Source organism: Scyliorhinus canicula, chromosome 29 (genome assembly GCF_902713615.1).
Source record: "Scyliorhinus canicula chromosome 29, sScyCan1.1, whole genome shotgun sequence".
In the NCBI taxonomy this organism is placed as follows: Eukaryota; Metazoa; Chordata; class Chondrichthyes; order Carcharhiniformes; family Scyliorhinidae; genus Scyliorhinus; species Scyliorhinus canicula.
The window spans coordinates 4,174,269-4,192,085 of record NC_052174.1 but is presented as its reverse complement, the minus strand read 5'-3'; the positions used below and the strand labels follow the sequence as shown (position 1 = coordinate 4,192,085).

The 17,817-nt window shown below is 48.4% G+C and overlaps 1 protein-coding gene across 1 annotated transcript in view; it reads left to right on the top strand.

The window, feature by feature from the left end:
* The window catches only part of LOC119958374 (misshapen-like kinase 1), a 189,500-nt gene that overhangs the window by 145,985 nt on the left and 25,698 nt on the right, over positions 1 to 17,817 (top strand). Inside the window, exons 18-22 of the mRNA XM_038786859.1 lie at positions 1,808 to 1,831; positions 3,041 to 3,216; positions 4,963 to 5,089; positions 12,108 to 12,251; positions 15,516 to 15,624. Coding sequence (XP_038642787.1) covers positions 1,808 to 1,831; positions 3,041 to 3,216; positions 4,963 to 5,089; positions 12,108 to 12,251; positions 15,516 to 15,624 — 580 coding nt within the window. The remainder of the gene's footprint in view (positions 1 to 1,807; positions 1,832 to 3,040; positions 3,217 to 4,962; positions 5,090 to 12,107; positions 12,252 to 15,515; positions 15,625 to 17,817) is intronic.

Genomic DNA, 17,817 nt, shown 5'->3' with positions numbered 1-17,817 from the left:
ACTGCTCCCATAACCCAGCACTGTCACTGCATGGTGAAAATCATCCCACTGCTCCCATAACCCAGCACTGTCACTGCCTGGTGAAAATCATCCCACTGCTCCCATAACCCAGCACTGTCACTGCATGGTGAAAATCATCCATCCCACTACTCCCCGTAACCCAGCACTGTCACTGCCTGGTGAAAATCATCCATCCCACTGCTCCCCGTAACCCAGCACTGTCACTGCCTGGTGAAAATCATCCATCCCACTGCTCCCCGTAACCCAGCACTGTCACTGCATGGTGAAAATCATCCCACTGCTCCCCGTAACCCAGCAAGCCTGTGCTCTGAAAAGACAGACGTTGAAAGTAGTAGCAGGAGGCAGCCATTCGGCCCTTTTGCCTGCTCCGCCATTCATTATGACCGTGGCTGAGCATCAAGTTCAACACCCTGATCCCGCCTTCCCCCCACCCCCCATATCCCTTGATCCCTTTAGCCCCAAGAGCTGAATCTAAATCTAAGAGCCGGGGGATCTTGGCCTGTCCAGCGGCGCAAAACATAGCTGAATGCTGTTAAACTGGGCAATTTTCACTCCAGATACTGACTGCGCACACTTCCAGGTCCTTTGAAGCTGTGTAGTATTGATGATCTTTTGCACACCTTTCACTCTCTACACTTTGGCTCCCAGCCTTTGTTCACAATGGCATGGTGATGTTTTCCAGTGCAGTGATTAACTCCCTGTGCTGCAGACTTGCCGACCAATTGTCTAAAGAATAAAAAGCAAAGTGGAAGGCACTGGACATGTACAGCCGGAAGCAGAATTTGAAAGCTTTGGCGTGCTTCGATGAAGGATCCTAATTAATTGTCCCAGATACTGGGTGGCCGCTCCCACATTTCCAGCATTTTCTCGTGTTTGGCCAATATCCAGACCCTGGCCGAGCCCAGTTGAATGTCCTTGTTTAATGAGCGCTCCGTGTGTCTGTGTGTAATGTGGATGCAGGTAGTGATGGTGGACATTACACAACTCTCCCTGGCCCCAAATCTGGACTAGGTCAGGAAATGGAATAGTGGCTGATAATTCCCTTTCTCCCCCCCAGCATGTCTTAACAAATGATGATGTCCCTCGCTGTCTGAGATGGGGAATTCACTCGGGACGTCCCTAGTTTGTGCGGCTGAGTTATTCATCATTCTTGCCAGTGACGGGAAACTTGCACCACAGCAGATACAGCTGAGCCCAGTACTTTAGCACCCGAGTGTGCAAGATCCATTACCAGGCAACGCCCGCCCCTCTGTACTTGCAGACGTCCTTTTATCCCCCCCAAAAAACCTTTCGCTTTTTCTTTTCATCAAATTCTCACAGGTGAATTGCTCCCAGAATGACTTTGTTCACAGCTGGTAAAGGCAATCCTGGCGCTGCCATTGCCTGCCAACTCTCCCTCCCTTCCAACCCCGCGGGGCAGCATCTGGCACGCTCAGTACCTGGCCAAACCCGCAGGTTTTCAGTCTCGAGCAGTTTCACTTAATTAAATCAATGCTTTCAGTCTGCTTTCCTAATGAAGTGGCGGCGTGGAATTAAAACCAGCAGTGCCAATCTCTCAGTTGACGTAAAAGAACCCATTGAGACATTCCATGTATCCTGGAACTATGAATTTGATTTTTAATTCTCCCCTGAAACTGACCTGCCCTTCTCTTTGTTTTGCACGTATGACTTTGAGAATGTTATGGTTGCGATATTGTATTTGAATTAATTTCATGTGATCTCTATTTGCTTTTAAATAACTTGTCACCTTCTGCCTTCTTGCCTCCCAAAATGTGCAAACCCTCAGAGCTATAAGAGAGCAATAGGTGAGGTTAGTGTCATTCTGTATTACGCTGTCAGCTTGTTTTGTCCTTGGAGATTTGTGTACGTTGGATTATGTTCGTCCCACGTTGAGCCTGACTTGACTTCCAGCTTTGCACGTTGGTTGAAACCTCTTCACCTGCACACATCGATCACTAGCCAATGGAGTTAAATTAGCTCAGGGTAACGGTGGAAGAGACCCGGGGGCCCCGTTCGGTGTGTCTGGTCAATGCGGGGAAGCGACGAGGGAAACCAAGGTGGGCAGATATTGGTTGAGGAAAAAGATTAAACTCTCCAGTTCTCTGGCCAGACTGCAACTTGAATGCCGCGTCCACTTCTGATCTCCGTGACGCAGGGGGACTTCCTGAGCATTGGAGGCAGTGCCTGGAAAGGCCTCACTCGTGATCACGTAGTGTCAAAGATCTTGGTTGTGAGGCAGCGTGACAAGAATTGAACCAAAAGCTCTTTGAGAGAGCTGTCCAATTAGCCACACTCACCTGCACGTAAACCCCAGTCCTGCCACCTTTTCCCAATTCTGGATCCAAAACAGTGGAAAATGTGGGCCTTTCGAAAGGAGCTAGCTAAAAGATGGTCCTCCAGGGCACATGAGAATGGTTCGCGAATGGGAAAAGGCATATCGAGGATACTGAAATCAAATCGAGAGTATGAGGAGGACAGATAGGTTCATGGACATGAGGAAATTCTTCCTGAACACGATCGATCAGTATGCTGAATGCACAGATTGAGCAGTGGGGGCATGTATTCCTGGATTTCAGATCGAATTGGATACTGCGAAAGGGATCCCTTTGGGTGGATGTTTATGAACATTGAATCCGTTCGCATTGGAATGAGTAACTGTGCATAGCTACTAGGTGGGGTCCAAGAAACAACCAGACGGGCGATGTACACACACAACAATGCTCTTGGCACTGGAATATTTCTTGTCATTTTGACTAAGGGTTCGCGAGAGCGAAAATATAATTTCTGCATTAAGCTTAGTTTTGAGTTATTCTGTTGGCAATTTATGGATTTGCACAATTGTGCTTTTTTTTTGGCTTGGCTTATTCACAGCAACAAACCCTCCATCTTAAAATGTGTGTAAACCTCGAGCAGCTGTCTTGGTTTGTGGAAAGAATGGGCTCCCTTACCGGCGTTGCGGTTTGCATGGGTTTTTGCTGTTTTAACTGCCAAATCGTAAGAGTTTGATGTGTTTCTAAAGGATATGCTGAACTTGGCGAAAGAGATCCGGACAGACGAGCTGCCCAAACCACCAGTTAAAGTGATGGACTACTCTTCCTCGAGCGAAGATTCTGGCAGCAGTGATGATGAAGAGGAGGAAGGAGAAAATGACCACCCAGACGAGAATCTGTCCAGCTCTGATGGTTCCCGGTCAGGGTAGGTAGTTCATGTTGCCCGAACCAAAGTGGCTCTCTCACTCAATTAGTACCGTCGAGTTTGCTGGAACAGTGATAGGGCAATAAGTGTGCGTAGAAGCGAGCGTTGGGTGTGAATTAAGTGAATAACCTACGTTAGGCTTTCATTATCCAGCCCAAATTCCTCCCTGGCATCAAGGTCTATTCGGCCCATCCATTGCCCCAATTAAGTAGCTATTCTTCCAATACAAGCATGGTCAGGTGTATCCAACCCCAGGGACAACATGTACGTTTACTAGCACATGGTGGGGAGTTATAGAGTCAATGTTTAATCGCACAAAAAAAGGCCCTTTCCAAGAATGATTTCTGGAATGAAGAGCTTGTATGAGGAACGATTGAGGACTCTGGGTCTGTACTCGTTGGAGTTCAGAAGGATGACGGGGGGATCTTATTGAAACTTACAGGATTCTGCGAGGCCTGGATAGAGTGGACATGGAGAGGATGTTTCCACTAGCAGGAGAAACTAGAACCAGAGGACACAGCCTCGGGCTGAAGGGATAATACAGAGATGAGGAGGAATTTCTTCAGCCAGAGGGTGGCGAATCTGTGGAAATCTTTGCCAAATTTTTGTGGAGACCGAATCACTGAGTGTCTTTAGATAGGTTCTTGATTGATAAGCAGATCAGGGGTTATGGGGTGAAGGCAGGAGAATGGGGATGAGAAACAGGGGCCTCACGGTAGCATGGTGGTTAGTATCAATGCTTCACAGCTCCAGGGTCCCAGGTTCGATTCCCGGCTGGGTCACTGTCTGTGTGGAGTCTGCACGTCCTCCCCGTGTGTGCGTGGGTTTCCTCCGGGTGCTCTGGTTTCCTCCCACAGTCCAAAGATGTGCGGGTTAGGTGGATTGGCCATGCTAAATTACCCGTAGTGTAAGGTTAATGGGGGGATTGTTGGGTTACGTGGGTTTAAGTCGGGTGATCTTTGCTCTGCACAACATCGAGGGCCGAAGGGCCTGTTCTGTGCTGTACTGTTCTATGTTCTATATCAGCCATGATTGAATGGCGGAGCAGACTCGATGGGCCGAGTGGCCTAATTCTGCTCCTGTGTCTTATGGTCTTGCGTACATGCCAGCCACCAAGCACCAATCTATTCTAATCCAGTTTCCCAGCGCTTCTCTAGAAGTTGTCTTGGTTTGTGGGAAGAATGTAGCCTTGTAAACTGGCGTTTCAAATGCTCATCTGACTTCTCAAATGTCTCTGCCACCCTTTCAAGCAGTGAGTTCAGATTCCCCACCACCCCATGGCGTACAGGTAAGGTCACTGGGTCAGTAATCCAGAGGCCCAGGCTAATGCCCACGGCTTCATCTCCCATCATGGCAGCCGGGGGATTTTATACTTAATTTAATAAATCAAAAAAAAATAATCTGGAATATGAAGCTAGTCTCCCTAACAGTTACCGTGAAACAATCATCGATTTTTGTGAATCCCCATCTGGCTCACTCATGCAGTTCACTCTCAACTGCCCTTAGAGGGCAATTGATAGCCCTTTGAAAGAATAAACTGTACGGTGGAGAACAGTAGACATGCCTGAAGCCAGAGATTTTCCCCTGATCGATGAGCACCCTACCTTTGTAAAAGTGGCTGCTCCTTTACTGCAGTTGGGTTCCGTGCCTTGAAAGCAGTGATGAAGCTTAATCGGTGACCCCAACGCTACTGAAAGGAAGTTGCACCGTCGTTGATTCACTCTTGTTTTGGGCTTTGTTCTTTAGGCCGAGCCGTAACAAGGACGGTGACACGGACAGCATAAACACAATGGTTGTGCACGACGATGACGAGACTTCCGCGGTCGAACCATCCGGCAATTCCTACGGAGACGGGACAATGATCGTACAGAGGGTAGGTTTGAGGTGCGCTGCGCGATGCGTTCCGGCCGTAGGTTGGAGATTCGGAAATTGTGCATAGTACCGGGGCGGATGCAACTCCCCAAGTGCGTGCAGCCGTGTCGTGATGAGAATTAATTCCCTTTGCCAGCCCTGCCACGATATATTTCTGATGTCTGACCTGAGACGCTGGAAGGGGCAGAGCAGACGGAATCCTCCCCCGCGCTCTGGAACGTTTCCATCCTATAGAGCGGGCTGACTGGTGCTCTGGTACCTGGCTGCCAGCTTTCTGGCAGGAAATCAGGGGGAAACGGGAATTCCTGAGCCAGCAAAAGCTTTCCCCAGATTCTCAATGTTTAGAAGTGGGGAAATATTGGAAATGTGGCAATGCAGTTATGTAGAAAGTCACTTGCCTGCAGGGGCACATTCTGCGATCCCGTGTCTTAAGTTGGAAATCTGACTCGATTGAAGCATGGGTCAGGGAAGGTTCACCAACCAACTGTTCCATTAAGCGACACTCCATACTAGAAGTGTGAACACTGAAGAAGACGACCACAGTGAGGAAAATGAATAATCTGTATTGTCACAAGTAGGCTTACATTAACACTGCAATGAAGTTACTGTGAAAAGCCCCGAGTCGCCACATTCCGGCGCCTGTTCGGGTACACAGGGAGAATTCAGAATGCCCAAATTACCTAACAAGCACGTCTTTCGGGACGTGGGAGGAAAGCGGAGCACCCGGAGGAAACCCACATAGACACGGGGAGAAGGTGCAGACTCCGCACAGACAGTGACCCAAGGCGGGAATCGAACCCGGGACCCTGGTGCTGTGAAGCCACAGTGCTAACCACGTTAAAACCCATGACTTTGAGGTGAAAGTGTTTGACCTGAGCTGACATCTGGTAACGATTGTGATAACATACCATTGTACTATTTCGAGTACATTGGATGGGTCGTTCTTTGTACAATGTGTGCAGGAGGGTTTTCTGACACAATATGTTGACAGGCCAACAAGAGGTGAGGCCACTTTGGATTTGGTTTTGGGTAATGAACCAGGCCAGGTGTTAGATCTGGAGGTAGGTGAACACTTTGGAGACAGTGACCACAATTCGGTGACCTTTACGTTAGTGATGGAAAGGGATAAGTATACCCCGCAGAGCAAGAGTTATAGCTGGGGGAAGGGCAATTATGATGCCATTAGACATGACTTAGGATGTGTTGGTTGGAGAAGTAGGCTGCAAGGGTTGGGCACACTGGATATGTGGAGCTTGTTCAAGGAACAGCTATTGCATGTTCTTGATAAGTACGTACCAGTCAGGCAGGGAGGAAGGGGTCGAGCGAGGGAACCGTGGTTTACCAAAGAAGTGGAATCTCTTGTTAAGAGGAAGAAGGAGGCCTATGTGAAGATGAGGCGTGAAGTTTCAGTTGGGGCGCTTGATAGTTACAAGGAAGCGAGGAAGGATCTAAAGAGAGAGCTGAGACGAGCAAGGAGGGGACATGAGAAGTCTTTGGCAGGTAGGATCAAGGAAAACCCAAAAGCTTTCTATAGGTATGTCAGGAATAAAAGAATGACTAGGGTAAGAGTAGGGCCAGTCAAGGACAGTGGTGGGAAGTTGTGTGTGGAGGCTGAGGAGATAAGCGAGATACTAAATGAATACTTTTCGTCAGTATTCACTCAAGAAAAAGATAATATTGTGGAGGAGAATGCTGAGACCCAGGCTATTAGAATAGATGGCATTGAGGTGCGTAGGGAAGAAGTGTTGGCAATTCTGGACAAGGTGAAAATAGATAAGTCCCCGGGGCCGGATGGGATTTATCCTAGGATTCTCTGGGAAGCCAGGGAAGAGATTGCTGAGCCTTTGGCTTTGATTTTTAGGTCATCATTAGCTACAGGAATAGTGCCAGAGGACTGGAGGATAGCAAATGTGGTCCCTTTGTTCAAGAAGGGGAGTAGAGATAACCCCGGTAACTATAGGCCGGTGAGCCTAACGTCTGTGGTGGGTAAAGTCTTGGAGAGGATTATAAAAGATACGATTTATAATCATCTAGATAGGAATAATATGATTAGGGATAGTCAGCATGGTTTTGTGAAGGGTAGGTCATGCCTCACAAACCTTATCGAGTTCTTTGAGAAGGTGACTGAACAGGTAGACGAGGGTAGAGCAGTTGATGTGGTGTATATGGATTTCAGTAAAGCGTTTGATAAGGTTCCCCACGGTCGGCTATTGCAGAAAATACGGAGGCTGGGGATTGAGGGTGATTTAGAGATGTGGATCAGAAATTGGCTAGTTGAAAGAAGACAGAGAGTGGTAGTTGATGGGAAATGTTCAGAATGGAGTTCAGTTACGAGTGGCGTACCACAAGGATCTGTTCTGGGGCCGTTGCTGTTTGTCATTTTTATAAATGACCTAGAGGAGGGCGCAGAAGGATGGGTGAGTAAATTTGCAGACGACACTAAAGTCGGTGGAGTTGTAGACAGTGCGGAAGGATGTTGCAGGTTACAGAGGGACATAGATAAGCTGCAGAGCTGGGCTGAGAGGTGGCAAATGGAGTTTAATGTGGAGAAGTGTGAGGTGATTCACTTTGGAAAGAATAACAGAAATGCGGAATATTTGGCTAATGGTAAAATTCTTGGTAGTGTGGATGAGCAGAGGGATCTCGGTGTCCATGTACATAGATCCCTGAAAGTTGCCACCCAGGTTGATAGGGTTGTGAAGAAGGCCTATGGTGTGTTGGCCTTTATTGGTAGAGGGATTGAGTTCCGGAGCCATGAGGTCATGATGCAGCTGTACCAAACTCTGGTACGGCCGCATTTGGAGTATTGCGTACAGTTCTGGTCGCCTCATTATAGGAAGGACGTGGAAGCTTTGGAACGGGTGCAGAGGAGATTTACCAGGATGTTGCCTGGTATGGAGGGAAAATCTTATGAGGAAAGGCTGATGGACTTGAGGTTGTTTTCGTTAGAGAGAAGAAGGTTAAGAGGTGACTTAATAGAGGCATACAAAATGATCAGAGGGTTAGATAGGGTGGACAGCGAGAGCCTTCTCCCGCGGATGGAGGTGGCTAGCACGAGGGGACATAGCCTTAAATTGAGGGGTAATAGATATAGGACAGAGGTCAGAGCTGGGTTTTTTACGCAAAGAGTGGTGAGGCCGTGGAATGCCCTACCTGCAACAGTAGTGAACTCGCCGACATTGAGGGCATTTAAAAATTTATTGGATAAGCATATGGATGATAAGGGCATAGTGTAGGTTAGATGGCCTTTAGTTTTTTTTTCCATGTCGGTGCAACATCGAGGGCCGAAGGGCCTGTACTGCGCTGTATCGTTCTATGTTCTATGTTCTATGTACCCGTATCACATCACCTCTACTCCAGTACTTGTTGGGCTTTTTTATTTTGTCTAAACGTCCCTTATTCCAATGGATTATTAATCAAGAATCTCTCCATCTAAATTATAATCCTATATAGATCATAGAATTTTACAGTGCAGAAGGAGGCCATTTGGCCCATCGAGTCTGCACCGGCTCTTGGAAAGAGCACCCTATCCAAGGTCAACACCTCCACCCTATCCCCATAACCCAGTAACCCCACCCAACACTATGGTCAATTTAGCATGGCCAATCCACCTAACCTGCACATCTTTGGACTGTGGGAAGAAACTGGAGCACCCGGAGGAAACCCACGCGCACACGGGGAGGATGTGCAGATTCCGCACAGACAGTGACCCAAGCCGGAATTGAACCTGGGACCCTGGAGCTGTGAAGCCATTGTGCTAACCGCTATGCTACCGTGCTAATACGTAGAACATGAAGGTGCTTCATGCAAATGGCCCATAGCTTCAGTGGAGCTGCAAGTCGGACTGCGACTCCGCTCCTACTTGGAAAGGAAGCACTCCATCTTCGTCCAATCTTCTGCCTTGAGTGCGGACGAGAATGAGGCAGCAGATATTCCGAGGCCCTCCTGTCGAGGGAGGCTGAGGCAAGCAAGACGTGTCCTTTTGTTTTTACAGCACTAGCGCGGTGGGGGGGGTGGCGTTGAGCATTTGCTCTCGACCCCTGCCGCTTACCGAGCCCACCCCTGACACGCTGCTCAGTAATGTTGAGGAACGCCCCCACCCTCACCCAGCAGAGCCTCTGCAGCCTCCCATTGGCCCAGGCGCCACTGCCCGGTCGGTATGCACATGATTATTGTGCAGTGATAAGAAATCTTTTTTGGGGGGGGGGAAGCGATGTGCATGATTTATTTGAACATTTTCTGGTTGTTTTCAAAGTAGCCATTCTGCTGACATCCATAATCGAATGAGCCTTGCATTGGCGATTTTGCCGGGTAGAATTGCTCTCTTGCATTCCTGTGTCAGCTGCCTCCTCTTTTGCAGTGCGCCTTCCTCTGCTCGTGTCGTCAGCTGAATGTAGTTCCATTTCCTCCACGTTATTTCTCAGTTTGATGTTTAAATGGGCGGCATACTGACACAGTGGTTAGCACTGTTGCTTCACAGCGCCCGGCTTGGGTCACTGTCTGTGCGGAGTTCTCCCCATGTCTGTGTGAGTTTACTCCGGGTGCTCTGGTTCTCCCTCCCCCCCCCCCACAAGTCCCAAAAGACGTGCTTGTTGGGTGAATTGGATTCTGTCTTTGCCAACTCCAGGACATCCCCTCTTTCTGACATTATAATGTCCTCCCTCATTAGTACTGCCACCCCACCCTCGCTGCTTCCCTATCGTTTCTGAACATTTTCTGTATTGTGTAATAAGCAGCCGGACCTCACTGTTTCTTTGGCACGGCACCACATTCCCATATTATGCTTGCAACTCACCAACCTTATTTACCGTACTTTTTGCATTCACATGCGTGCACCTTTGTGTTGGCCCCTGCTTAGTCTGCTCCTGTCTAATCTGGCGGCATTTTCTTCTCAAGTCCAACACATTCACTCCTTCGTGCACCTTATTCCTCATTTTCTACTTCCCTGTGCCCTACAGCTTTTAGGTTGAACCCTCCCTAACCACAGTAGTGAACCTCCCCATGAATACATTGATTCCGGCCGCGTCGAGGTGCAAGCGGAATAGAGAGAGCGCGACTGTCGCAGAGCTTCTTCTGGATAATGGGCTGACTGTGGGTGGCCAGTTTAAGTGCTGTGGACCCTGGTGTAATTGTGTCATGAGGCAATTTTGATCACCGTGTGGCTGAATGTGCTGAACAGTTTAATGAAAAAGAAACACTTCTTTGATGTCTAATTTTGTGGAGCAAAAGCCACCTTGTGTCGTTAATCCCCCCCAGGTCGCTGTCTGTGTGGAGTTTACACATTCTCCCCGTGTCTGCGTGGGTCTCATCCCCACAACCCATTGATGTGCAGGCTTGATGGATTGGCCACGCTGAATTAATTGGGGACAAAAAGGATTGGGTACTTTAAATTATAAAAAAAACAAACCCTGTGCAGTTAACCAACCCGATTGATGCCAATCTTTGAGAAGGGGCAGAGAAGGGTGTTTTTTAAATTTGTTCATGGGATGTGGGTGTCACAGGCTGTGCCAACATTTATTGCCCATCCCTAATTGCCCTTGAGGGGGCAATTAAGAGTCAACCACGCTGCTGTCGGCCAGAATGGGTAAGGACGGCAGATTTCCTTCCCTAAAGGACATTAGTGAGCCAGATGGGTTTTTACAACAATCGACCATGGTTTCTTGGTCATCTTTTAATTCCAGATATTTTATGAAGTTCAAATTCCGTCACCTGCAGTGGTGGGATTCGAATCTGAGTTCCCAGATCGTTCCCCTGGATCTCTGGATTATTAGTCCAGCGACAATGCCACTATGCCACTGCTCTCTGCCTCCTCAAATGGCGAGCAAGCTGCGGGCAGAGCCACGGGAAATAAACCCTTCAGCCAGCACTGTGCTGATTCAAATTCATTCTACAACGTCTGCACTGTATGGTCTTCAGGTGAAGTGGGAGTTAGAGGGTGGAAAAATTGGATCATATTTCAGTCCCTGAAGCCTGTCTGTGATCCGATGTTGCCATGATGAGCTTCTACATCTGTCTCGATTGTGGAAAGTGTTCATCAATTTGATATCGCCCACCGTGACAGGCAAGTGTAATTAAAGTGTGACAACTTGAAATTGTTTTCCATTATAAATGTGGCTATCTACAACGTCTCCTGGTCAATTAGGGATGGACAGGAAATGTTGCCGTGCCAACTAAGCCCACCTTCCATGAGCGAATAACAAAAAAGAAAATTGTTAAAGGATGAATGATTGATCAAAATTAAATTGAGTGTAGCAGTGGAATTGCCCACTCTTTGCATTCATGATGTAAGTGGCTTCGTCCTCAGTCTATTCCTGCAAAACGATCAACTGTGGTTACTGCAAATCATTTTTAACTTGACACTCTTTCCCTCACATTTTAGCAATTGGAATAAAGTCGCCACAGTCCCAGGTGACTATAGGCTGCTTTTCCCCGTTGAGGGGGGAGAGCTGACTGGTGGTGATTTTTTTATTTTATAAATTTAGTGTACCCGATTGATTTTTTTTTCCAATTAAGGGGCAATTTAGCGTGGCTAATCCACCTAACCTGCACATCTTTGTGTTGTGGGGAAGAAACCCACGCAAACACGGGGAGAATGTGCAAACTCCACACGGACAGAGACCCAGAGCCGAGATCGAACCTGGGACCTCAGCACCGCGAGGCTGCAGTGCTAACCACTGTGCCACCCTGATTGGTGGTGATTTAACCTGAGGGTCACCACACCTCAGGCAAGGGGATTGAGAAGGGGGGGGATCCTTCGTGAATAACCTCAGCCGGTACGGGGAATTGAACCCGCGCTGCTGGCCTCGCTCCTCATCGCAAACCAGCCGCCTAGCCCACTGAGCTAAACCGGAGTCGGCAAATGTGGTGGGAAAAAAATGTAAAAATGTTGCTTCCTTACACTTTGTTGGGGAATGATTTTCATGCAACATTTTGCTGAAAACGACTAGTTTACGTGGAGGCGTCGGGGTTGCAAGCAGCTATGTCTGACGCGTAGTTTTTGTCTCTTTTTTTCCCCGCAGACGCCTGAGGAGGAGCGGGGGGTCCATCTTCCGGACAGCAATGGTTTCACAAGTCACGTTAACCTGCCCGATTTGGTACGGCAGAGTCATTCCCCCACTGATCCCAAAGGACCTAACTCTCAGCAAGACGATAATACAGCCGAGGTGAGCAACGCTGCAATCTGATTTTGGCCCAGGCTGTGTTCCGTGTACAGATCTGAGAATATCAGAACCTCTTTGTGGCCTGTGCAAATGTATTCTGTTGGAATGCGCACCATGTGCGCGCATGTGGCCTCCCTCTCCTTCTCCTTCCACGTCTCTCTTGTCCTCTTCCGGACTCTTCTTGGAGGACGTCCTGCAGCCTTCAGTAACCCTCCCTCACACCTTGATCAGAGGCAGGTGAATGCCAATGGCCAGTTCGTTGTTGGTGCATTCCCTAAAGATGGGCCGTGCTGGCAAAGCCCCATTGACTGCCTTGCCCCCTCGTTGCATTCCTGAAACAATCGGTTATAGCTGAAGGGCTGATAGGGCTGCTTCCGATGGCATTAAGAGTTGATCACATGGCGGCCTCAAAGCCTCTTTCTTGCGCCTCCGAACGGAAAAGGTTGACGGAGAGATTACCATGGAGTTTTTCAAATTTGAAAGTTTTGATTATTGAGTAAATGAGGAGGGACTGTTTGCAGTCGGGAGAGGGTTGATGCAAGAGCACGGACTTGATGTGATTCGCAAAAGCATCAGCGAGAGACTGACTAGAAATGTCTTTCTGCTGCAAGTTGTTACAAACTGAAATAAGCCCCCTGAAAAGGCAGTGGGAACCGATTCAATAGGAATTTGCAAGAGAGGTTTGGGCGAGTACTTGATGTGGAAACAATTGTACGCTCCATCAAAGAGCCAGTATCAGAACAGTGGGCCAAATGGCTTCCTTCTGTGCTCTATGATTCCGTGGTCTGCACACCTGCAAAGGTCAGAGAAACAAACTCCTAATAGTTCAGAGGTGGTGAGACGCACGTCTCAATAACGCCCCGCTGCTCACTATCCCAACACAGCCTGGAAGTTTCCTGTTTGAATCCAGGAAAGCAGTGGACTGCACAGTAAAGAAGCCATGCAGGCTTCTGCAAACATTGCCGAATCTGGAAGCCGCTTTTGTTCTGGAATAAGGGCCAGGATTAAATCAGCTGCTGCTTATTCCGCACTTTCCTGAACTGCGGATACTGAACACATCAGAATTGGAGAAATGTAATTCATTTGAGTGTTGTGACAATGATGCTTCCTTCTCTGGAGTCCGGGGTTCGAGGGAAGATTGTGAACCCAAAATGAGGCTCAACGTGTCGCTGCTCCACGTTCATGTCCCAGTACTGCGAAACCAGCTTCTGTAACCAGCACTAAAATATAGGTAAAAGCATCAAATGGTCACGTGCCGTCGATTGGAAGCACTGCTTGTCTCGCTCTCTCTGTGCCATCCATCTGTTGCCCTACATTTATGCAGTGATACCTTCTCTTGGATCAGCTGCTTCCCTTGCTGCGTTGTCTAGTGCGCAAAAGGCTTATTTGGTGAAATGGTGATAGATTTAATCACCGTAACGTTCTGGGATTGACGGCCTTCCGAGCCGAGGGCCGATGATTATGTCCGTTCCAGAGATCAGAACCAGTGACCCGATGAGAAGTTTTAGCCCGGAGCTAACACTCTCGGCTAAAATATTTTGTGGGCTTTTATCTGGCGCCCGACTCGGGAGATCAGTCCAACCTGTCCTCCAGTCGTTCCCAATGAAACAGCTGCCACCTTTCTTGCCATTGGATTTTATTTGAACTTTGACTCCGTGCTTTCGAAAGCAGGCGATGTGTTTCAAGCGCGGGATCAGACGTGTGGATTTGCACAGTGATCTTGTGCAGCGTAGCTCATTCCCACTCGCGTTAACAATGCTCAATAAAGGAAGAGACCATTTAACCCCTCAACCGTGTTCTGCTATTTGATGCAATCATGGCTGATTTGCGTCTGAATTCCCATTTCCTTACCCCATATCCCTTCATACTGCACTTAATGATAAACTCAGATTTACAATACCTAGTATTAATTTCTGTTTGTGGAAAATTTGCAATCTTCAATCCTTTTAAGCGGCATGGTAGCATAGTGGTTAGCACAGTTGCTTCACAGCACCAGGGTCCCAGGTTCGATTCCCGGCTTGGGTCACTGTCTGTGCGGAGTCTGCACGTCCTCTCCGTGCGTGCGTGGGTTTCCTCCGGGTGCTCCGGTTTCCTCCCAAATGTCCCGAAAGACGTGCTGTTAGGTGAATTGGACATTCTGAATTCTCCCTCTGTGTACCCGAACAGGCACCGGAGTGTGGCGACTAGGGGCTTTTCACAGTAACTTCATTGCAGGGTTAATGCAAGCCTACTTGTGACAATAAAGATTATTATTATTAAGCGCAAAAGTGATTCCTAACTTCACCTCAGAAAGGCCTGCCTATTAATTAGGCCATGACTGTCCCCCACCCACCCCCAATGCAAAATTCTCCAGCCACTGGAAATAGTTTCCATTAATCCTACCAGTTACCCCTCGCTGAGGCACTTTCAACAGTTGTATGATTTTGCATATTTCTTAACCTTTTTTAAAACTTGTATTGATTTCCGTTGTTCTTTCACGGGTTGTGGGTGTCTCTGGCTGGGCCCCGCATTTATTGCCCATCCCTAATTGCCCCTTGAGGTGGTGATGAGCCGCCTCCTTGAACCCGCTGCAGTCCGTGTGGTGTAGGCACACCCACTGTGCTGTTAGGGAGGGAGTTCCAGGATTTTGCCCCAGCGACAGTGAAGGAACGGCCGACATATTTCCAAGTTGGGGTGGCAAGTGGCTTGGAGGGGAACTTGCAGAGGTGGTGGGGCTCTGCATGTGTCTGTAGTGTAAAGATAGGGCCATCACCGGGAGTAGTTTTCAAATGGCGGTTCGGATATATTATCCAAAGTTGTTGCATTTGTCCGACCCTGAGAAAGAGCAGGTGAGTGGGACAGGGACTTAGCACTGACATGCTGGGTCGAATCACCTCCTCTGTTGTTCAGGAGCATCTTAATACGGTGGTTAGCACTGCTGCCTCACAGCGCGAGGGACCCAGGTTCACTTCCAGCCTCAGGTGACTGTCTGTGTGGAGTCTGCACGTTCTCCCCATGTCTGCGTGGGTTTCCTCCGGGAGCTCCGGTTTCCTCCCGCAGTCTAGAGATGTGCCGGTTAGGTGCATTGGCCATGCTGAATTGCCCCTTCGTGTCCAAAAGATTAGACTGGGTTAGGGAATAGGGCGTGGGCCTGGCTAGGGTGCTCTTTCCTAGTGCAGACTCGATGGGCCGAATGGCCTCCATTGTAGGGATTTAATGATTCTACGTTCCTGTGATTTGAATGCTACTGTAGCCAGTTTTGGACAATAATGTGCCTTGTCATTACAGTTTCAATCGAGAGGCCTTGTGAAGTCGCCTGGCAAGTCCTCTTTTACCACCTTTGTTGATCTTGGAATGTACCAGATGGACGCTGGCGGGGAAACGATACAGATTAGTGGTGAGTACTGAGACACCATAACTCAGCTGAAGCTGGTGTTTCCCATCCCAGAGGATATTGGAGCTGCACGGTCTCCCGCCGCTGCTCGTACTTTGTCTTCACGAATAATCTCTGCACTCTGTCGAAATGTCTCAATTCTCACATTCAGCCCCGTTTGATACAGTGAAATGTGGTGAAGTGATTCACAGGAAGGTCATCACAAAACATTTGACACCAAGTCACATGAGATACTACGACCAGTGACCAAATGCATGGTCAATGAGAAAGGTTTGAAGGAGTACTTTGTAGGAGGGCGGGTTGGGGAGGGGGGAGAGGTGGAGATTGGGAAGCTTAGGCATGGCCACTAGGGCAAAGGATGCTGGGGGATGTGTATGCGGCCCAAATTGGAAGAGCACAGGCGCGTCAGTGTTGTCAGGCTGGTGGGGGCCATTGATAGGGAGGTGCCGGGCGGTCGAGAGATTTGAAAACAAGTGACGTGAATTTCAAAATTGCGGGTGTTGGTAGATTCGCTGCGTCGCTGCGGAAGGGTAATGGATAAGCAGAGGTGGCCTTTGGCATTGCACAGTGGGTTAGCACTGCTGCCTCACGGCGCCAGGGACCGGGGTTCATATCCGGCGTCAGGTCATTGTCTGTGTAGAGTCTACACGTTCTCCCTTGTGTCTGTGGGTTTCCTCCGGGTGCTCCAGTTTCCTCCCACAGTCCAAAGACGTGCAGGTTAGGAAGATTGGCCGTGATAAATTCCTCCTTAGTGTCCAAAGAAGTGCAGGTTAGGTGGGGTTACGGGGAGAGGGCCTAGGTAGGGTGCTCTTTCAGCATGCCGGTGCAGACTCGATGGGCCAAATCTCTTCCTTCTGCACTGTAGGCAGTTCTGTGCACTTTACCATACTACCCTACAGTGCAGAGGAGACCATTCAGACCATCGAGTCGACACCGACCCTCCGAATATGCACTCTACCTGGGTGCATTCCTCCACCCACCCCACCCTATCCACATAATCCCACCTAACCTGGGCACAAATCTTATTATTTTTTGGTAAGTTTGTGTTTGAGATAAAAGCTTCCAAGCACGATGAATCCCACCAGTGAGGTGAAGAGGAAAGCAATGCTTGTTGATTCTCTGCTCGCACATCCATCTCGGTGATGATCTGCCACCTCGCTGCTGCTCCCAAACCTCTGTCAGTGCAAAGTACAGGAATGGATTAGCAAGCTGCGCGGGCCGCTTGGTCCTTGTCCCGTCTGTAAATTCCATGGTTAACCGGCCAGCCACGAATGCTCAGTCACTGAGCACTGACTGGTAGGGAGCTGGGCTAGGCGTCGGGTGACTGGACATTGAACAGTCATTTTATCTGAAGGTCACAAAGCTCAGTACACATCTTGAGCCTCTAATTTTTTCGTCCTGAAGGACTGAAACTGTGTTTCTGTCGGATCTTCGTTAGAATTCCCACCTGATATTCAGTCGGTAGAATACGTTTGCATCATCGGAAATTGAATTGGATTTTATTCATTGTCACGTGTACCGAGGTGCGGTGAAAAGTATTGTTCTGCGAGCAGCTCAGACAGATCATTCCGTACATGAACAGAAAATACATGATCGGGCAAACATTAAATACACAATGTAAATGCATAAACACCGGCATCGGGAGACACTTGCAGGAGTGCAGTACTACTCAGTCGAGAAGATGTGTGAATAGATGAGTTCAGTCCATAAGAGGGTCATTTTGGAGTCTGGTAACAGCGGGGAAGAAGCTGTTTTTGAGTCTGTTCGCTCTCAAGTGCCTGAGTTAGACATCTTGTCCCGTTTGTAAACTGTTCGAAAGCAGCTTCTTCCCCGCTGTTAGCAAACTCCTAAACGACCCTCTTATGGACTGACCTGATTAATACTGCACTCCTGTATGCTTCATCCGATGCCAGCGTCTATGTTTCTACATTGTGGACCTTCTGTTGCCCTATTACGTATTTTTTTTAAATTTAATTTTCGCAATGATCTGTTTGAGCTGCTCACAGAAAAATACATTTCACTGTACCTCGGTACACGTGGCAATAAACAAATTCAAAGAGACACAAATAAATTTAGAGTACCCAATTCTTTTTTTTCCCAATTAAAGGGCAATTTAGCGTGGTTAATCCATGCACCCGGCACATTTTTGGGGTGTGGGGGCGAAACCCATGCAGACACGGGGAGAATTTGTAAACT